This window comes from Lygodium microphyllum, chromosome 19, assembly GCF_053477565.2.
Source record: "Lygodium microphyllum isolate KBCC chromosome 19, Lygodium_microphyllum_v1.1.10, whole genome shotgun sequence".
Taxonomy (NCBI): Eukaryota; Viridiplantae; Streptophyta; class Polypodiopsida; order Schizaeales; family Lygodiaceae; genus Lygodium; species Lygodium microphyllum.
Genome location: NC_141153.1, coordinates 59047032 through 59069653, shown reverse-complemented (window position 1 = coordinate 59069653; position 22622 = coordinate 59047032). Strand labels below are relative to the sequence as shown.

At 40.0% G+C, this 22622-nt stretch overlaps 1 protein-coding gene across 3 annotated transcripts; it reads left to right on the top strand.

Annotated features, from left to right (window-relative positions):
* Positions 1–16139: 16139 nt before the first annotated feature.
* On the top strand, positions 16140–19496 carry LOC148019923 (uncharacterized). Of its 3 annotated transcripts, none has more exons than XM_087700135.1 (5): positions 16140–16353; positions 16498–16550; positions 16901–17426; positions 17598–17642; positions 17758–19496. In XM_087700135.1, the coding sequence occupies exons 1-5, from the start codon at positions 16329–16331 to the stop codon at positions 19188–19190; spliced, it is 2082 nt and encodes a 693-aa protein (XP_087556261.1). In that variant the 5' UTR covers positions 16140–16328; the 3' UTR covers positions 19191–19496. The 3 variants fall into 3 exon arrangements, with proteins under 3 accessions (XP_087556261.1, XP_087556260.1, XP_087556262.1); XM_087700134.1 differs by having other exon boundaries at positions 16141–16353; positions 17547–17642; XM_087700136.1 differs by lacking the exon at positions 16140–16353 and having other exon boundaries at positions 16496–16633; positions 17547–17642.
* Positions 19497–22622: the final 3126 nt, after the last annotated feature.

Here is a 22622-nt window from a genome sequence, read left to right as displayed (position 1 = left end):
CTTTTTCTCCCTCTCCCTCTCTATCTCTCTTTCTCTCTCATTTCCTAAACAAGCAAAAAATAAAGTGATTTAAACATCCTCCAAGCAAAAGGGAGAGGGAGAGATACAATGCACTCTCCCTCTCTTTCTCTTTCTATCCCTCTCTCATTTCCTTCCCCTTCCTCTCCCTCTCGCTCTCTTTCTCTCTCATTTCCTCTCCTAAACAAGCAAAAAATAAAGTGATTCAAACATTAAACAAGCAAAAGGGAGAGGGAGAGAGAGAATGCACTCTCCCTCCTTCTCCCTCTCTTTCTCTTTCTCTCCCTCTCTTATTTCCTCCCCCTCCCTCTCCCTCTCCCTCTCCCTCTATTTCTCTTTCTCTTTCTCTTTCTCTTTCTCTCCCTCTCCCTCTCCCTCTCCCTCTCCCTCTCCCTCTCTCTCTCTCTTACTCTCTCGTTTCCTCTCCTAAACAAGCAAAAAAGAAAGTAATTTAAACATTAAACAAGCAAAAGGGAGAGAGAGAGAGAGAATGCACTCTCCCTCTCCCTCTCTTTCTCTCCCTCTCCCTCTCCTTCTCTTTCATTTCCTCTCCTAAACAAGCAAAAGAGAACGATTTAAACCTTTAACAAGCAAAAGAAAGAGAGAGGGAGACTCACCAATGAGATATGGCGAGCATGGGCGGCTTCTCTTTGCAACGAGGGCTCCTCCTCTCCTTCGCGAACAACGGCGGCGGCGGCGGCAGCAGCAAGTCTCTTCCTCTTCTTTTCTCACAAAGCCTTCGCTCTCTCCCTCGCTCTCGCTCTCAAAAGGCGAAGAAAAGAAAATGAAAACGGCGCTCTGGTTTCGGCCGCGCTTTTTTTCCCTGCGGCGTCGCTATTTGCGTCGAGCGACGCCAGCTGCGATGCCAATAGTGACGTCGATATCCGCCGTCGCTAATCGGCGTCGCTAATTGCCCAATTCCTTGTAGTAATAATCTCTCTCTCTCTCTCTGAGGAAACTACTACAACATTCAAGTGGACAAAGTTTTGTTCTTCTAGTTAACATAGGAGATTAAAGAGAATTTCAAACCAAATGATGATATTGAGTATCATAAGTCATGCAAGTTAGTAGCATGGAGACTTCTCTACAAGCATAACTCTGTATCCTTCTATAGAAGTATATTTACAATGGTATCTTGTCAATGTGTTCTCTATATGTAATACAACTATAAATGATAGGTTCATGTATAGACAATTGGAGAAGGCAATGTTGCAAACTTTGTCAAGGAAATATAGGGATTAGGTGCACTTGAAGAAGGAGTAGTTCATATATAAGGATCACCGAATTGAGCAGCAGTGGAACAAGGAGGTGTACCGGAGACGTCTTATCTTCCTCAACTACGTAAAGGTGAATTTTCCTCCAACGAGAATGCATTATACAAAAAATACTCGAAGAAACAAAGGTGCAAGAGACATAAGGATCTAGATTCCTGGTAAGTAATTCCACATGTATTCTTTAGAATATGTCACACTTTTATGTCTTCTTCAAAAGAGAATATGGTTGATCATAAGAAAGTGATACCTGCAATGCATTAGTTATAGTAACTCATTCTTCGGTAAGGAGTCTGGGTGAAGCCACAATTTCTAAAATGTTTTGATTATATTGATTGGCCATGCTTTAGCCATACAATGATACTATTTGTGGATGATGGATAAAGAAGATGCAATGTAACCCACCTAACTCCTTTATATATCCATTTACATTTCAAGAAATCCCATGGATACCATGCTCTTCAAATACATGCTTCCCTATTTGACTGAGGAAAATCCCTTGAATACCATCCTCTTGAAATACATGCTTCCATGTTTGAGTGAGCTAGTAAGTTTTCACGGGGGAGTCTAGGAGTTTCTTAAAGAATACCCATTTCACCCTCTTACAATGGAGTTGGATTGACATTTAATGTTTGCAAAAAATATGCTCATTTGCTTTGCATATAGTAGTTCACTAACTTGCAAAATGCATTTGTGGATTTAGAAAATTTTTTGGTGGTTTTTGTAGTAAGTTCATGCAGTATAATGTGAAATATATCAGTATATTAAAATATTTGATTGTTGAAGTTTGGAGTTTAAAATGAAGAATTTTTTAAAGGAATGACAACTATAAGTAATGAAGTAATACAGAGCTATTTTTTAATGGAGATTGTGAAGCAAATTTTTACAAGGGTCTATTGTAAATGAATGCATAACTTCAATCTATATGTAAGCCTAGTCAAATGAGGAAGAGAGAGAGCAATGTGCAAGTATGAGTGGATGTGTCTATAGTTTGCTCGTGTGTGCATAACTAAAGTACTAACACATTAAGATGTAATTATAAAATATGCGCAAAGAAGAGAGGGGGGATGTGAATGTATATGTAGTGTGATATCTCATATGCATGCGTTTGAACTATTAACATTGTGATAATATTATCAAAGATAAGGACATAAGATTAATCTAGTGATGTAAATAAGTTGAGAGAGAACTACTAGTTCATTGTGTGTGTGTGTGTGTGTGTGTGTGTGTGTGTGTGTGTGTGTGTGTGTGTGTGTGTGTGTGTGTGTGTGTGTGTGTGTGATGATGTTGTTATTCAGAAAGGAGGAGAGGGAAATGGATGTCGTGGATCCCCAACATATGAGAGAAAGAGAAAGGAATGTGTAAGTGTATCTGGTTTGCTTATGTGTGTACAATAGAAGTACTAATACATCATGATGTAATTATAACATATATACAAATAATTGAGAGACGGGAGATGTGAATGTATACGGAGTGTGATATCGTTTGTGTATGTGTAATTCAACCACTAACATTGTGATAATATTATAAAAAATAATCACATAAGCTTAATGTAGTGATGTAAAGCAATGAAGGAGAGAGAACTACTAATGTGTGTGTATATATATATATATATATATATATATATATATATATATATATATATATATATATATATATATATATATATATATATATATAGAGAGAGAGAGAGAGAGAGAGAGAGAGAGAGAGAGAGAGGAGAACGAATTGTGGTTCTGATGAGGAGGAGGAGAGTAAGATGTGGTGGTGTAGTGGTGGTGCTAGTGGTGGTAATGTTATTGAAGGGGTGTGACATGTCAGTGGTTGGTCCCCAACATATGAGGAGAGAGAGAGAGGAGAATTGGTTGTGGCTCTAATGAGGAGGGGGAGAGTAAGATGTGGTGGTGGCGGTGCTAGCGGCAATGGAGGAGCACCATTGGTGCTTGATATATGCCCAAAAGAAAAAGAGGACCAAGTGGACTATGTGGAATAAAACTTGAGGTTGCCAAAAAAAGCTCGCTCCAAAATCTCACTTCTCGCACACACTCCCTCTTATGTTGAAGGTTCCATGCTCAGAGTGATGCCTACATTATACTTATTTATGCCTGATTGATGTTGGACACTTTGGGGATGTTTGCCTATTTCTTAGGCATCATTTTGGCAATGTTTTTAGCATTCAGTGGCTCAGTTTTGACAATAATATAGCTATTGGAATACATAGGGCTGAATGCATTTCACGGGGATAATGTTATGCCTAATGCTTATGGCTACCATTTCGAGTGTTTTCTACGATGCACTAATGTCTACCATGGATGTTATGCACTTGAAGGTGATTATGGGGATGTTTTGAGCTTGGATTTAGGCTTGCCAACATTGTCATTGGCTTTGGTAAAATTGCAAGTTGCATGTACAATATATGGGAGAGCATTTGGTACAAATGTATGCTTCTTATTGATGTCTATGGGTACTTATTTGGTACCGAATGAGTGGCACATGATTGGATAGTGATTGCACATGCTTTATGCCTCAATTTTGGGCTGAAATATATCAAGATTTGCAGATATTTTCATGTTATATACTATGGGCAGTAGGTCTTACATGCAAACAAGTTATCCATAGTGCGATCAAATGCTATTTAGTAACGCATTGATGTATGATTTTGAGCCCATATGCCTAGCTATGGTTAGACATGATCAATAGGTGGTACTAAGTTGAAGATTTCATAAATATTAGTGGTTGATACATCTTGCTCATTTGCGTGATAGATTGGGCTTGTATTTGGTGACATTTGAGTCATCTTTGGACTGTAATCATGGTTGGCAACAGTGATAGCAGCAACTACTTGCACATCAAGAAGCTTGAGGGTGAACATAACTTTGCCATATGGCAGAAGCAGTGCTACAATGTCTTGGTGCAGAAGAAGCATGAGAAGCATATTAAGACAAAGAGTGTATGAGCAACATACATAGATAAAGAGGATTGGGAAGACCTAGATGAGCTTGCATGCTATGATAGAGCTTTCACTTTCAGACTCCTTGTTGTTCAATGTAGAGAAGTTGGATTCTACCTATGCTATGTGGAGTAGACTTGAGGAGTTGTATGCTCAGAAGAATGCTGCTAGCAAGGTTTATTGGCTAAAGGAGTCGATGGAACTTCTCATGAAGGAAGATACAACCTCAATGAGTTTAACTCAATTTTCAACCATCTGGCTGCTTTGAAGTTTAACATTGATGATGAGTTCAAAGCCACTTTCCTACCGCCATGCACTTTGCTTGAAAGCTGCGATACATTCAAGATAGCCATGAGTAACTCCAATGCCATGCTAATGTACTCTGATGTGGAGAGCTCTTTACTTATGGAATAGCTGAATAGATAGAATAATGCAGTCATCAAGTCTTCCAGTGCATTGCATACTAGAGGTAGATTTAGCAGAAGGGAAAATTTAAAAATAAAGGACACAACAAGTCCTGGCAATGTGCAGTTGGAATTTCAACATGGTTCAGTGTTTACCTTACATCATGTGAGGCATCTACTCCAGCTCAAGAAGAGCTTGATAAGCACAAGGCGACTAGATGACAAAGACTATTAAACTACTTTTAAGGATGGAAAATGGAAGATATGTAATGGATCTAGAATCATTACTAGAGGCTCTAAGAGTGATGTTTGTATTCATTACATGTATCTAGTGTGCATGACCATGCAGTTGCCATAATTGAGTAGCCAAGTATTTCTTCGTGGCTTGGCTAATTGGGACACATGAGTCAAATTGGAATGAAAGTGCTTTCTAATTTGGGTTATTTTCCGTGTTTGAGATATGTTGATTTTGACCATTGTGATCATTGTGTCTATGGTAAACATGCTCAAACATCACATAAAAAGTCTCTTTTATTGAAATCTTCTCCCTTAGAGTTGGTACATTTAGATGTATGCCAAATGTCAAGGTTTTTTAGGGAAAAAGAAGTACTTTGTCACTTTTTTTGATGATGCTACACACAAAGTATAGGTATATCCTATCCATCATAAGGATGAGACCCTGAATACACTCAAGAAATTCCTAGCATTTGTTGAAGATATGACTAGTAAGATATTAAAATGTATTTGCTCTAACAATGGTGGGGAATATGTGTCTAAAGTCTTTCATGACTTTTGTGACAGTAAAGGATAAAGAGGCACCTCACTACCCCTCATAATCCGCCCCAAAATGGTATTGCATAGCGTATGAACATGACAATTCAAGACAAGGTCCGTACCATGCTGTCTCATGCTACATTACTCGTGGATTTTAGGTAGAGGTTGTTATGATAGCCATACACTTGATAAAGCGATCACTGAACAAGTCTTTTTGGGAGGAGAGTGCCTTAGGAAGTGTGATCAAGCAAGCCACCTTCGTATGGTCATTTGAGAGTGTTTGGTTAATGTGTGGCATTTGTGCACATTCTCAAGGAAGAACACAACAAACTTGAGCCAAAGTCCTATAAATGCATTTTCCTAGGATATGGTGACGAGGGTGAAATGAGGTATAGATTATGGGATCTCGAGAAAAGGAAAGTTGTATGCATTAGCAATGATGTTATCTTCTGGGAAGACCGTGCATATACAGCCTGAAAAGACAAAGGCGGTCAGAAAGGTTGTATTTCAAGAAGAGATACTTGTACAACAACAAAGAATACGTGTTGGATACCAATAAACACTTGTTGTAAATGACCCTAAAAATGAAGGGAATGATGTTGAAAATGATCGGCAAGGATTTGCCCATGTATACCATAGTCTTAGTAGGAAAATATGCAGTTAGGATAGCCAAAACTAGTAGGACAACGTGCTGAAATTTTTGGACCGCAAGTTATAAAAGTAGATTTGTCGGCCCAACAGTCTGCAAACCTTGAACCTTTGGTCCCTAGGTCTCTATCCAAACTTCAAGACATGCAGATAAGTTTGTTCTTGGTGCTCAGTATGCTATCGATTATGTCATGGTGATAGATTGTGGTGAACCCTCATGCTTCAAGGAAGCAAGACAGACATGACAACAAGAAATAGCATAAGGCTATGCTATCAAAGATGGAATCTCTAGAGAATAATGGCACTTGGAATTTGGCATTTTCCTAGAGGACAGAAAGTACCACCATGAAAATGGGTTTATAAGATGAAAGTCACATTAGGTTCCTTGCCAAAGTACAAAGCAGGGCTTGTTGCAAAGGGGTACAAGCAGGAACATGGGATTGATTTTGATGAAACATTTTCTCATGTAGTCAAAATGGCTGCTTTGCAGATGGTTGAGGACATGGAACTCATATAGATGGATGTAAAGACTACTTTCTTACATGGTGATCTGCATGAGGACATTTATATATAGCAACCTGAGGGTTCTGTTGCAAAAGGGGAAAGAAAAAATGGTATGTAAACTCAACAGGAGTTTGTATGGACTTAAACAGGCGCCATAAGAATGGAATCATAAGTTTGATACATTCATGCAATCTCAAGGGTCAACAAGAGTTAAGTGGATCACTATTTATATACCAAGAAGGTAGCAGATGGCAGCCTTATACTCTTGGTTTTGTATGTGGATGACATGCTAATTGCAAGCATAGATGTTCATGCTTTGCACACCTTGAAACAAAGCCTACACATTAGTTTTTGACGTGAAGGATCTTGATTAGGGAAATCATATTCTTGGGATGTGTATACTCAAGGATAGCTCGAAGGGTCTTCTCTATTTGTCATGGCAGGAGTATGTCTCCAAGATTTTGTAGTGCTTCAATGTGCCGGGGGAGGGGGGGGGGGGTGATTGGTGTACCATTGCCTCCCTATATGAAACTCGGTGTAGAAGATAACCCTACATCTGGTGATGAAAAAGCTAAAATGGCCAACATTGTTGGTAGCTTGATGTATACTGTGGTTGCTATACATCCTATGACGACATAGCATTTGTGGTGGGAGTGGTTAGCAAATACATGGCACATCTTGGCAAAAAGCATTGGGAAGCAGTGAAGGGTATCATGAGATGCACAAAGGATTTGTGCATTTGCTTTGGTAAGCAAAATGCATTTGTCGTTAGCTTTATGAATGCAAACTATGCTAGTCATTCTAACTGCAAGAAGTTTACTTCAAGGCATGTCTTCACATTCACAAGGGGATCGGTCTCTTGGATATCCAGGCTATAGAAGTATGTCGCATTGTCTACTACAAAGGCAGAGTATGTGGTTGCCACACTGAGGCATGTAAGGAGACTTTATGGCTTTCATGTTTGGTGGGAGAGCTTGGCATTGCAAAGGTTCATGTCCTCGATTGTGATAGTTAGAGGGCTATCATGCTAGCATGGAATCCTGCCTTTCATGCAAAGACAAAGCATATACAGGCGAAGTATCATTTTATCAGGGATGTATGTGACAACAAAAGCATTGATCTTGTCAAGGTATATATAGATGATAACCCTGCAGACCTTCTCACAAAAGGTCTTTCAACAGAGTGGTTTGCTCATTGCTGCCAGATGATGGGAGTTGGATAGGTATAGGTGTTTTCTTCTACCTTTAGGCACGCTACCTTTAGGTGGGAGGTTATTGGGAATAAGGGCCACTATGCTTGCACCCTATGTTGAGATATCGAGCTCCACTTGTAATATGCCAGGGTGATCGTTGTGCATTTATGTCACCGACTTGTCAGTTGCAGATGCGATTGGTACACCACCCATGAATAATAGCTAGCTGACAGCTATCCTTATCTACTCTAGTTCGTGGCTCAGTTAGTATGCCACCTTAGTTAGTTGAGTTTGGTTTGAGACCCATATATAGGGTTCTTCTATTTCTATGTACTTGAGTTCCTTTGGCTTACACAACTAAGAAGAGGAAAACTGTTTTCAGCCTCCACCTGTGTGTGTATTCCCCCATTGTGCAAGTGAGAAAGCTACAAGTGAGACTCCTTCCTTCTCTCCCACAATCTTGACATGGTATCAGAGCCTTGTTCGTGGTAAGGAGCTCAAGAAAGCAAACCAAGTTCGCGGTGTTCTGGTAAGAGGACCAGTATTGCTTTCATTTTCCTGTTTTGGGAGCAAGTCTCTGCAGGTAGCACAGTCGGAAAGTGCAAGAGTGCATTGTCTCAGATTGAGACGCCCTTCGCGGTGTAGCAAGAGGGCAGTATATGCTGCGGGGCCATTTCGGGGCCTGTTTTGGAGGCGGAAGTTTTCTGCACGCACTCAGGAAAAGGCCCTGTTTTATGCTGTGCGACCACTGTTCTACATGTTGGTGAAAAGTTACCACAGAAATTGCATCTTATGTCTGTGCGCAGAGACATTGGGGGTTACAGAATCATCCTTGTTGCCTGTTGATGCAAAATCGTCACTAGGAAGTGACTGCGTGGTCAAATACCACTTTTGTCAGTTTTGCAGATTTGCTCTTGTGAGGCTGAAGCTGTGTTCTTTGCAGTGACAGAATTTTTTGTAGTGTTTTGTAATGGAGTCTGATTCTCTTTCACAGATTGTCACTGAAAAGCTTGACAAGAACAACTTCCAAGCATGGAAGTTTAGAATGACGAATTTCCTTATGGGAAAAGGATATTGGGAATTTATTGCAGGAAATGAAGAAGAACCAGTTCTTCCTAATGTTCCCAATCAACAAAAAATGCAGGCATTTAAAGCATGGCATGAGAGAGCCAGAAAAGTTATGTACTGGCTGTCTATCAGTATTTCAGACTCTATGATTGTGCATATTCAGGATGCAAGTACGCCAAATGAGGCATGGGATACTTTGTCAAAAATGTATAGCACAAATACGCAAGCCAGGAAAATGCAGCTCAAGCAAGAGTTGCACAATGTGCAAAGAGAAAGTATAAGCATCAATGACTACCACATGAAGGTGAAGAAAATTGCAGATGCACTTGCTTCCATTGGGTCACCATTGGAAGATGATGATTTAGTTTCTGTGACCTTGAATGGTCTATGAAAGGATTATGCACAGTTCCGAACATCCATTTCTGTCCGTGAAAGATTTCCTGATTTTGAGGAGTTGATTGCTCTTCTAATTTCTGAGGAGCAGAGAAATGGTGGTGCATCTTCTTCAGGAGGAACTTCAAAAGAAGCTGTCTTCTACTCAAATGCTGGAAGAGGTAGAGGCAGAGGTAGAGGAGGCCGATTTGGAGGCCATGGTAGAAATCAGAATATGCAGCAAACTCAAGGAAACCAGTCCTATGGAGGAGGACGTGGTAACTCTAGAGGCAGGGGAGCCAAAGAGGTCATGGTGGATGGCAAAGAGGCCAAAATGCAAACAGCAATGTTAAATGCTACTACTGTGGTAAAATGGGTCATATGGCTAAAGACTGCTATAAAAAGCAGAATGACATCATGAATGGAAAACTGCAACAAGGGAATTATGCATCTTCTAGTAGACAGGGTGATGACAGAAATGAGCATTTGTTTATGGTGCAGCACATGACCAATTCTGTGACAAGTGCAGAAGAAAGTAACGATGTGTGGTATGTTGACTCAGGTGCATCAAACCACATGACAGGTCATGCAGAATGGATGCAGGATGCAAGGAAAATGGAAAAACCAGGATTTGTGGAGACTGGTGATGATACTGCACATCCTATTGTGCAGATTGGAAAAATTCCTTTGTTTATGCAGGATGGGAAAAAGAAATACATGTTGGATGTATTTCATGTCCCGAATATCACCAAGAACCTGGTTTCTGTTGGTCAAATGGTTGAGCAGGGCTTGCAGGTCAGATTTAATTCCCATGGATGCTTTGTTGAGGATATAAAAAATAAAGGTCGCTTTATAGCAAAAGGAAAGAAGAATGGCAGAATGTTTACATTGGATGCAGACATGCCTGAATTGAGTGCAGCAATGTTTGCACATGGGACCGGTGTAGTTGCATATATTAATATGTGGTATAAACGCATTGGTCATGCTAATGTACATGCCCAAAATATTGTTGCAGGATTGCCAAAATTCAAGGTTACAGAAATGCATAAGGTATGTGAAGCCTGTCAGTTTGGAAAACAGGCAAGGAAACCATTTCTTAGACATGTTCAAGAGAGTAAGAAGCCATTGGAATTAATTCACTCTGATTTGTGGACTACTAAAGTTGCATCTCTTGGAGGCTGTCATTATTTTGTCACTTTTATTGATGACTATAGTAGAAAAGTTTGGGTGTATTTTGTGAAAAAAAAAAGTGAAGTTTTTGGGCATTTCAAAACTCTTAAAGCTATGGTTGAAAAAGAAACAGACCTGCAAATAAAATACCTAAGGTCAGATGGAGGGGGAGAGTACCTCTCAAATGAGTTTGCAAGGTTCCTATAAGAGCATGGCATAAAGCAGCAATATTCATGCAGTCATACCCCACAACAAAATGGAATTGCAGAAAGGAAAAACAGGCGTATTGGAGAGGTATCTCATGCCATGCTCAATGAAAAAGACCTGCCAGATTTTTACTGGGCTGAGGCAGTTGCTACAGCAGTCTACATAATGAACAGGACTCCCACTGCAGCAATACATGGCATGACTCCAGAGGAGAGGTATACTGGTAGGAAACTAGATATTTTTCATTTGAAAATTTTTGGTTGCATTGCCTATGTTCATGTGCCAGATGAGTTGAGATCCAAGTTGGATCCAAAAGCTGAGAAGTGCATCTTTATTGGTTACTCTCTGCAGCAAAAAGGGTATAGATGCTATAACCCTTCTACTCATAAGTTTACAGTGAGCAAAGATGTTGTTTTTGATGAGATGAATAGCTGGTATAAACTAGTAAATGTGATTGATAATGTAGATGCACAAAATGGTAATGCTGCACAGAATTCACAGCAGCAGTCACAAGATATTAGTGGACCTGGAGCGTCCTCTAGTAGCGGTTCACATTCTTCGCCATGGACAGGCAGATTGAGATCAACAGAATCTTCTCAAAGTAATGCAGATAGTGCTATGCAGGTATCACGAAAAGGAAAAGAGAAGGTAGATCAGCCCATGTTTGATGTGAATGCAGGTCACTCTTATGTGGATGGTGAATCGAGTGGCTCAGAACAGAGCATTGATGATGAGTTGGGTATTCCTTCTATTGTTACACCTGGAGTAAGGAAGACCAGGGATGTTTTGAGAGCACCTCGGAGTGAACCTACTTTGCGCAGGTCTACCAGAGCTAGGTATCATGTGGATAGGCTGAAATATGATGGATTTACAGCCATTCACTATGCATATATGGTCAAAGTGATACAGGAACCAGAACCCACTTCTTTTGAGCAAGCCATGGGAAAAGAAAAATGGGAGAAAGCCATGGATGAAGAAATGGATGCCTTGGAAGCAAATGCTACATGGAAATTGGTATCTTTGCCTAAAGATAAGAATGCAATTGGTTGCAAGTGGGTTTATAAGGTGAAACACAATGCAGATGGTTCTGTGAATAGATATAAGGCAAGATTAGTGGTCAAGGGGTATGCACAAACATATGGCATTGATTATGAAGAAACATTCAGTCCGGTTGCAAGGATGGCAACCGTAAGAGCAGTCATTGTTATGGCTGCATCAAAGGGATGGTCTTTACATCAGATGGATGTAAAGAATGCCTTCTTGCATGGTGATTTGCAAGAAGAGGTCTATATGGAGCAGCCACCAGGTTATGTGCATGCTGTTCATCCTGAGTTTGTTTACAGGTTGAAGAAAGCCTTGTATGGCTTGAAGCAAGCACCTAGAGCACGGTCTGACAAGATAGGATAGTATCTTGTCACTATTGGCTTTCAGATTTCCAAGGCAGATTTTTCACTTTATGTGAGAAAAACATAGAAAGGTATTATGCTACTTGTCATTTATGTTGATGATTTGATTATGACAGGTAATAATGATGAAGATATCCTTCATGTGAAAATGCTATTGAAGTAGAAGTTTGAGATGAAGGATTTGGGAGAGCTGCGTTATTTCTTGGGCATTGAGGTGATTAGATTACCAAGTGGGATACGGCTCTTGCAGAGGCAGTATGGATTGGACATGCTGTCCAAATATGGGATGATAGGCTGTAAGCCTATTTCAATTCCTTTGGAGCAGAATGTGAAGCTGAGCGTAGATGCAGGTGAGCTTCTGGAAGACCCTACTATGTACAGACGCATAGTAGGAAGTTTGATTTATATGACTATTACCAGGCCAGATTTGAGCTATGCTGTTGGATTGGTCAGTCAGTTTATGCAAGCTCCAAGGAAACCGTATTTGGATGCGGCTAGACACATACTCAGGTATGTGAAGTCCACATTGCAGTATGGACTACTTTATGAGACTGGGGTTCAGATACAGTTGTATGGATACACTGATGCTGATTGGGCTGGTAGTATTTCTGATAGACGATCTACTAGTGGATATGTGTTCTCTTTTGGGAGTGCTGCAATCACTTGGAGCAGCAAGAAACAGCCTACAGTTGCCTTGTCAAGCACAGAGGCTGAGTACAGGGGTGCAGCAATGGCTGCATGTGAGGTAGCTTGGTTGCATAAGCTACTTTATGATATGCATCAGCCTACAGATGGGCCAGTTGTCATTTATTATGACAACATGAGTAGTATATACTTGGCAAATAACCCAGTCTATCATGCTAGAACAAAGCACATTGAGGTGCATTATCACTATGTGCAGGAGAGGGTTTTACTGGGTCTTATTGATCTAGTTTATGTCAGCACAGAGGATCAGGTAGCTGACATATTCATGAAGGCATTGGGCGCAGAGAAGTTGCGCAAGTTCAGAGACCTTCTTGGTGTACAGGAATTGGGATTGAGCTCGAGGGGGAGTGTTGAGATATCGAGCTCCACTCGTGATATGTCAGGGTGACCGTTGTGCATTTATATCACCGACTTGTCAATTTCAGATGCGGTTGGTACACCGCCCATGAATAATAGCTAGATGACAGCTATCCTTATCTACTCTAGTTCGTGGCTCAGTTAGTATGCCACCTTAGTTAGTTGAGTTTGGTTTGAGACCCAGATATAGGGTTCTTCTATTTCTATGTACTTGAGTTCCTTTGGCTTACACAACTAAGAAGAGGAAAACTGTTTTCAGCCTCCACCTGTGTGTGTATTCCCCCATTGTGCAAGTGAGAAAGCTACAAGTGAGACTCCTTCCTTCTCTCCCACAATCTTGACACCCTACATGGGTGTGAATATACCCTTTATGGGTATTGTACTTTGTTTGATATATCTATCTAAAAAACCTAAAGACGTACAAGTCATTGTACCCACACATACCGTGTCTGCTCTCTTCTCTCTCAACCTACTCATCTCCATTGAATCATAGTGGAAGCTCCATCTTGAATCCTTCACTTCAATAACTACTTTGAAAGGATTGTTTGACATTGTCTTCGTACTTGTGATAATGAATTACGAGAAGGAACCAATATTTAATGGTTAATTAAGGAAGCTGTCTTTGCGTATCAAACATAAATATGTTAGAATAATTACTTAACTAAGACACACCTTTGATGAAAGTGTGAGAGTGAGATCCTTGATGGGTTTGTCCTATGCATGGGTGGTCTCAGTGAGCCGAGAGTTTTCCTTTAAGGCACTAAAAAGGCCAAATACTTGACTGCTTGGTGTATCATCTTAGACCGCGATCAATGTCGTTTTAGGAAACAAGACTACACTTTATGGATAGAGGGATCAACATGTATCACTTCCCCTTGTTTCTCATTCACTATGAACCAAGTGCAAATACTACTTTGACATATTTCTCTATAAGTGGACCATTCGACACTTGATGAATGTATGCATTATGAGGCTTGATGTTCAATCCACAATTTTACAAATGAGCAGGTTTATGCATAGCCCAAGCACCATTGGTAGGTAGTGAAGTAAATCTTTTGCGACTTGGGTGGTACTTGGCACCTTGGGCTACTTTATCCTAAGCAAGGATCATTACTATTGCATTTGCATGCTTTTTTAGATTCTAACTAAGCTAGTTATTTTAACACTTATATTGGTTTCTACTTCATGGTTGGGTAGCTCATACATATTGTGATTGTATAAGAAGCAACCCACTATGGCTACTTCTAGTTGTGAAGTTGAGTACAAGGAAACTTTCATAGGCTACGATTAAGTGTCCTTGTTTTAGGCACCTTCTAGATGTTTTGGGTATTGGATAGTCATTGCCGCTACCATCTTCACTAGTAGTCAAAGTGTATTAACAATTGTAAAAAATACAGTGTTCCATGCACATACTAATTTTTTCATGTGCATTATCATTATATTAAGAACTCCTTGTAGGTGAGATCAACTTGGCTTGTGTGCTTTCAATTTTGTAGATATTTTCACAAAGGATTTGCCTCATGAGAAGTTCAAAGCTCTCCACAAAGTTGTGGGCTTACTCCGCTTTGTTTATTGATCATAGTCCATTGAGTTTGGCACTTCCCTAGCCATGAGTACCAGCTCTTGTTCACTACATGAGTCTCAAGGGGGATTTGTTATCATGTTTTAGTAGTGATGTATGAGAACACACTTAATCCAACCATGGTAAAATTTTTGAGTTTTTTCCTTGGTCCTTATATAATGCATATTCACTGTAGGCATACTTAGTCTTGTAAATCTTCCCTTTTGCTACCTTTGAATACACTTTAAGTTGTGGTCCTTCAAGCTTTTAATTCTCCTACTTATGTACTTGCATTCTTGCAATCTTAAATCTAATAGCCTTGATCCTTATATAGATAATGAAGGTTCCTCTTCAGTTAAAATCTTGGGTTTTAAGTCCATATAAATTCATGTTCATTGGATGGATATAGAGATGAATCAACATAGACTTTCTTAGAAAGGATTATGGTTGTTTGAATTGCTTATTGTGTCAAATTTATTATATACAGTGAGATTCTAGGCTTAGAACATGCATTTTCTTTAAAGTGAGTCAATTTCAACATGCTAAAGTTATTATAATTTTTTTATAAATACCATAAAGAAGAAGAAAGACTCCAATGGCAATATACAATCTAATTAAAATGTCATATTCCTAAGAGAGATGGCTCTAATGACTCAATTTATACTTGCTAAAGCTATTTAGCTATGGAAGAAGAAGGGGAAATAGGGAAGAATGCAAGGAAAAAGCGAAGCTTCACCCTCCAAGTTCCTCTTTGGTTTAGAGACTGATGCTAGATAAGCTGCTAGGTGATCTTAGCATTGAATTAGGAACCAGATTTAGGGCATGGCTGGAAATTTCTATTGTGAAGTGGACTCAAGCAAACCTAGGTGACAAACCTCATGTTATATTAAGGAGTACTGGGCAACATCACGTAGGATTGTCTCTTGATGGGCCACTAAAATTGTGCCATTGAGGGCTTCTTAGTCATGTACATTACAATGATATTAGAAAATTTATGCTCGAGTGCAAACTATACCCAAATAAGATATATTTAGAAAAATGATACAGAATTTACAATGTAAAGACCTAGACTCACCAACATTGAATACAAAAGGGGGGGGTTGTTTATGTGTAAAAGCCCTCTCAGAGTGGGAGTTAGTCTAAGGCTAGCGAAAACCTGCGCTTGCCATCAAAACAATCTGTCATTTTCTTCACACATTGAGCATATACAACTTTAACAAAGTAATGTGGTTTCCTTCATTGTAATTTGAGACTTTTCCCTTGATTGGACAGAGGTTCAGATCATATGAGAGGCCATATACCTTTTTGTATAAAACTGCTTGTCTTCTTCCACTTACGCAGGTTCCTTGAACGAGGGATCTCCCTTGCCCAGATTTGTCCATCACCTAAATTTTACGGAGCCAATCACTTGGCAACATGTCAGCAAAAGGCCGCTTCCTTTTTTATGTTGTCCAAGAGTGTGTACAACCGGCCTAAAACTTCTAGTGAATTTATTGAAGGTAGACCACATTGCAATTTCACCTAAGACCTTGTTCCATCTCTTGGAGAATTAATGGGGACAACTCGGGCCTCGGCGATGAAAAGGGAGTTTAATTCCTTGGAAGGGTTGAGGGTTTTGGCAACTGTCAACAAGTTGCTACGACACTCTTTCTCGCATCGCAGTGGTTTTTGTGTTTTTTGTCTTGAAGTCCACTGAGGTTTTAGGAGCTTTTTTGGGCCTTATGGCATGCATCCCTCCTCGAGCAGGTGAGTGGCGAGCTTTTCTGCAGTTTGCAATCTTCATCTTCGTCTTCATGATCATCATCTTATTGTTCGATTTGATTTCCTATCTCGCCTTTTTGGCTTGCCTATGCTCTGCTGATTTCTTCTCTGTTGTTTTTCCGACCGAAGGTCTGCATGCATCTCGAGAGCCTCTCAGACTTTTCGGCCGCCGGCAATCGAAGGCAAGTTCTTCCCCCATAGTCCTTCCTCATTCAAGAACAACACATCACTTGCAACTTGAGAGAACCAGCATATGCCTGTGCACGTAAGGAATCTCAAGCTCATAGCAAACAGCATTGCCTATGCGAGAGGAGTATTCTTCATAACAGCGTTTCCCATGTTTTGGTTGCTTGATTGCAAACAGAGATTTTCCCGCCATAAGCTTTATTTTCTAGGTTAAACTGATCGTTTGTAGTTGAGGTTGTGCTTCATATCATTTGACACTGCCAGCCTTCACATACTTATGCCGTGTACTGATTTGGGTGATTCATACATTTCTTTTCAAATGTTGTGTTGTATTTTGTCTTATCAGTTACTGCTGCAAAGGCGTTTGGAAATGAAGCATGTGGTGCACAGGTCTCTTCCATGGCTTGAATCACTAAAACACAGGCCGTGGACCTCATACTCCAGAAGCGTTGCCACACAAGCTTCAATACAGGATGTGGAACAATCCAAAAAGAAGGCAACGAATAGGCAGCACTGGCAACCACATGAGGTCTCAGTTTTGATTGCTGCAAAGAAGAAGCAGTTGGAGTCTGAGGCAGCAGGGTTCAGCAGTAGTGGAAAATCCAAGGAGCAGTGGGAGGAAATAGAAGCATTTTGTCAGAATAATGGAATTGGAAGGAATGCACAGCAATGCAGGGATAAATGGCAGAGGCTCTTACGGGTATACTCAAAGGTTGATGACTGGGAAAAAAATAGGTCTCCTGACAAATTGAGTTTTTGGCAGATGAAGTTGGATGAAAGGAAGGCAGAAGGTTTGCAGTTTGGTCTTGACCAAGAGACATTTGATGCTTTGAAGGAACTCCACAGCAATGTATGTGGAACAAAACCTGGAGGTATGTTGATGTTATTGCGCGGCTGGCGTGAAATCTTTCCTTAATAAATTTATGATATTGTAGTCAATCTCTTTAACATGTCTTGGTTCTTGCTTTCACTTCCAAGTTTTCTTGATGTAGTTGAAGAGTTTGCAGAATCCAAGGGTACTCAAGGTATAGTATCTAATGTAGGTGAGGTGCAACAACTTGAAGAGGTTGCTCAAAATTTTACTCCAGGTAATATTCAGCTAATCTGTGTTTTCTTTGTGCTGATCTGTATTTTTCTGATTGTTCTGACTGCTGCTCTCATTATTATTAATAACCATTTTTTATTTTCCACTCTGGATATAAGGTATTTTGGAGCATGGGGATAAGGAAACTGATGGACAGGCTTTTGAAGAGTTAGAGGATACTGTTTTGAGTGAGAAAGATCATGGTACTCCTGAGGACAGAATAAAAACAATAAATGCAGAAGAAACTTGCAATGGACAACTTGATATTATAGAAACCAGGACAGAAGTAACAGATACAACAGGAGTTTCAACAAGTGTTTCTCAGGATGTGAAATGCATTGAAAGAACATTGGAGGGCGAAGGAGATGTTGCCGTGGCAGAGATTCCCCATGGAGACATGTTGGGAAAATCAATTGAGAATGGGTCAACATCTCATATCCTGGATGGTTTGGAAAATGCGTTTCAACATGCTACTGAGAATTCCCCAAATGTTCTAATAGGGACTGAGGAGAGATTGACACATGCACTCTCAAGTCCCCAAGTTCATCATGGAGAGGCAGAAAGTTTGCTTATTCCCACTACTACAACAGGTGATCAGTTAGAGTTCTGCAAGGATGCAAACTTTTTGAGTGGAATGGAGATAGATTCAGAGAGGAGTTGTGATGGAAATTCTGCAATCGCAACCAATGAGGAAACAGTTCGTGATAGAACTACACAACAGCACTCTGAAGACATCACGGGTGGGTTTTTGAAAGGAGAAATAGATAGATCAACTGAGATTCAGGAAATTGTTTTGGATGAATGTAAAATGGAAGGCAAAAAGATTATGAGCATGGCAAAAGATTTACGAGATTATATATCTTCTGTAGAGGAGATACAGGGCAGACCTCACAATGACCAGCATTATGAGAGTCTTGCTGGGGTGTGGAGTGACAGGCAAGCCTTTGAGGGAGAAGAATGTATCCGTGCAGCTTCTGGAGACGATGTCAAGCTTCTTTGTAAAGAAACTGAGAGTGGTGAAACCATTGGCAAAGTTGTGAATGGCATTGAAGTACCTGAAATTTCAAACTTAAGCAAAGAATCAAAAGGCAGCATTTTATGCACAGGAGGTATCGATGGGAGTCATGAGGAGAGCCAATCTCAGAGCAACTCTCAGCGTGATGTATCTCACATCAGTAAGGTTGTTAGCATAGGGAGTGAGGATGGTGTGGTCAAGCATGATCTTGGTAGCACAAAGCTCTTTGGTGTTGAATCTCCTTGGATGGGTGGAGAAATAAACATTGAAGAAGAGAGTGAGAAGCCATTTAAAGATTTGAGAGGGGTATGCAAATCCTTTGGCAAAGGGGAAACCACAACTGCAAACCAAAGTCAGAAAGGCGATGCAAATGCTGATCTCGATGTGCATACAAATTCCTTGAAAGGAGGCCAAATTAAAAAAGTAACACACCATAGAAGTGAACTTGATGATGACCTGTTCACATTGGTCCAAGCTTATTTTCGCAATTTCATCAGGAATGTTTCACAAGCAATAGCAAAGATTTTCAAATTTTGAAATGAACAGATATTTTGATGTTGGTGATTTCAGTGACCAGATGCCCTTTCTCTCTGTTGCTGTTTGTCAAGATTGGAGAAAGGTGAGTGCCCACTGCTTCCGGTTTGTGGGGAAAGCCTCTAACACAGGCCCAAATTACTTGTAGTGGTCCTTCGTGTACTATGGAGAGGTTCTGAGATCTCTAGAACCATCAAAGATTGGAGACTACTACAAAGGCTTTGATGGTGGTCCATTGTCAAATCATGTGAAAATTCTTTGCTCTATTGTTTCTGGTCCATTGTCAAATCATGTGAAAATTCTTTGCTCTATTGTTTCTGATCATTCTGATCGCGACAAAGAAATTTTGGTCACAGCAATGAGGACTGCTGCCAATTAGGGAACACGAGGTATGTCAATGATGAGATGTAAAGATAGCAGGATAGCTTTCCCCACTATATGTCTGTTGGGTCATTTGTCCAGCGTCAAAAGATACTCAGCTCTGTTGAAGCTTGTGAAGCTGCTTCGTGTATATTCAGGGAGTCTGTGGAGTCCTGTAAGGCTTGGCAGCACGTGAATAGTGGTGTGAGGAAATAAATAAGAACTGTAACATAGCAATAAGCTATCCAAATCCTAGCCTGGTTGCTTGAAAGTGTTGGCTTCGGTTATCTGAATGTGGCTGCTTGATAGGCTGGTAAAAGTCCAGGCTTTCTATATCACATCTAGTCTACTCGAGTATGCACTCAACTTTAGGAAGACTTCATCGTTACTAATTAAATTCAGCTGAAAGTTGGTAATTGAGAGATTCTGTGTTCTTGGATGGTGCTGAAGCACGTTTATCGCCTTTCCTGTCTATCTTTTCTTTCGCGATATGCAGTGGCACTAAGATAATACCCCCTAGTATGCTAGGTTTTACATGTGCATCTCTTTGTTTCCAATCTGGAAATGTTTCCAATATGGAAACAAGTGTGTTTTCAATAGATCGGCCTAACCTTACACGAAAGGGGTCTATAGCCATCACGTTCTCGTCTCCTGCTAAGAGCATCTTTGCTGGAACATGTGTGTCCTTGGATATCTTGAAGTATTAGGCTGTAATACAGCCAAGTATTGACAGGGAAGTCTCAAGGACTGAACAATCTACTGTGGGTCTATGGTAGGAAAGGTTTTTGGGGTTGAGTTGAGGAAAGGTGCTTGAACACTCTTGTTAGTGCTCGATACCTTCAAAGAGTAGCAGAGGAACCTTTCAAAGGCACCACGTCGATCGAGGTGCAGCAGTGGTTGAGTGAATAGAGAGTGAGTGAGAGTCGACAGATAGGTGTGTACCGGTGCGGTACACATAATAAAAGAATGTATTTATACTTTGGGTATGGTACACTTACACCCGCAAGGGTGTGTTCACATGTGTAAAGAAATATACACACGGGAGTAGCGTAAGGGCCTTTACCCTTTACACCCAACCTCCTCCCACTTAAAGGTCCTAAGCAAACCTTTAACCAACTTCTGGTAGTCGAATGCAATACTCATGTTGAGCCTTTGCAAGACTTTTAGTAAAAATATCTGTAGGGTTATCTTGTGTTTTGATCTTAATCAGTGTGACTAAACCATTATCAAGAACCTATATGATGAAATGATATCTACATCAATATGTTTGGTACGTGCATGAAACATGGCATTCTTAGCCAGGCATATAGCACTTTGGCTTTCATATCCAAGTACAGGTGTTTTGGTGGATAGCCCAAAACCCTTGACCAAATTGCCAAGCCAAACATATTCTTTCAAAACTTCAGTGTATTTGAAATATATTCAGCCTCGGTGGTAGAAAGTGTTACTATCTTTTGCATTCTAGAGCACCAAGAAATTGTCCCACTAGTCAAGGTAAAGATGTACATGCCTGTAGACTTGTGAGTATCCGAGTCACCTGTCATGTTTGCATCACAACACCCTTGTAGATCTAATACATTTCTACCATAGCAAATACATTTTCTTTGTGTGCCCTTAAGGTAATGTAAGGTGTATTTCATTGCTTCCCAATGTGCTTTGCCAGGATTTGACAAAAATCTACTCACAATTCTCACTATATGAGCAATGCCAGGTCTAGTGGTAACCATATTATACATGAGTGAACCACAAGCAGAAGCATATGGAACACCCTACATAGAGTTGGTTGTTTTATCATCTTTTGGGAAATCTGCTTAGTTAAGCTTAAGATATGGTGGTAAAGGAACACCAAGTGGCATAGCATTAGCCATAAAAAATGATCAAGTACTCTGTTGATGTACTTTTCTTGTGAGATAGGTTCTCTTATTTCTCGTCACATGCATGCCCAAAATGCTCCTTTTCTTGTATAACAAATCCTTCTAGTTGCTTCATCTACAACTCTTCTTTCAAATCGCCATACAAAAATGCTATTTTAAAATCCATTTAATCGAGTTTAAGATTCATAGATGCTACAATTGCAAACAATACTCAAAGAGTGGTCATTTAGACAATAGGTGTGCTAAAAGTCAATCCTTTCTTTTTGTGTATAGCCATTGGTCACAAGCCAGATTTTGTATTTTGGTTTGCTATCCACACTTGATTTCAAAGACCCATTTGTTAGGAATAGTTTTCTTGTCTTTGGGTAATGGAACCAAATCCCAAGTATCATTCTGATACAATTGACTTCATTTCTTCTTGCATAGCTAGCTCTCACTTTTTCTTTAACTCCATGATAATGCCTCTTATAAGTAAGAGGCTCATTTCTTCGTGCATAGCTAGCTTCCACTTTTTCTTTAACTCGCATGATAACACCTCTTTATACGTCAAAGGCTCACCTTCGTCTGTGAGCAAAATGTAGTCCAAAGAGGGATCAAATCTTTGCATAGGTCTTTTGATATGTGTAGACCTTCTTATCCAATTATCTATGTTTTTAGGCAATGGATCTACATCCAAAGGAATGTCAATGACCTCATTATGTGGATGATGAACTACATGTTTAGGTTGCTGTAATTCATTTTGAACATACTGATTTTGTTGCGCAAGCTAGTTTTTAGCATTCCTTTGCTGTCCATTTTTATCTGACTCAATGATGATACACTGGTTATCATAACTAGCATCAAATGGAGTTTCAATGGCTAATGGTTATTCAAGTAGTTAATCATGTTGAAATTTCACCTTCTTTTTGTTTTAAGTCATTAGATGTGACATTTTTCAGTAGCTTTAACTCATTAAATACCACATCTCAGCTACGTAGCGCATTTTTCATGCTTGAAATCCAAACTCTATAGCCCATTTCACCTTCATCTCCATAACCCATGAAGATGACTCTATGGGATTTCATGTCAAGTTTAGTTCTGCTATTAAGAGGTACATGTACACAACATTCACAACCAAAGACCCTTAAGTGGTTATAGGAAGCGTGTTTGTCAAACCAAACCTCTTCAGGGATGCCACTTTCAAGTGCATGATGTGGAGATT

What these genes read in the sequence shown, in the direction of transcription:
- LOC148019923 (XM_087700134.1), top strand. Translation starts at nt 16,329, where the DNA reads ATGGCATGCATCCCTCCTCGAGCAG. An exon ending in ATGCATCCCTCCTCGAGCAG is followed by an intron (nt 16,354 to 16,497) that starts GTGAGTGGCGAG and finishes TTCCGACCGAAG; the next exon opens with GTCTGCATGCATCTCGAGAG. An exon ending in TGCTCAAAATTTTACTCCAG is followed by an intron (nt 17,643 to 17,757) that starts GTAATATTCAGC and finishes TCTGGATATAAG; the next exon opens with GTATTTTGGAGCATGGGGAT.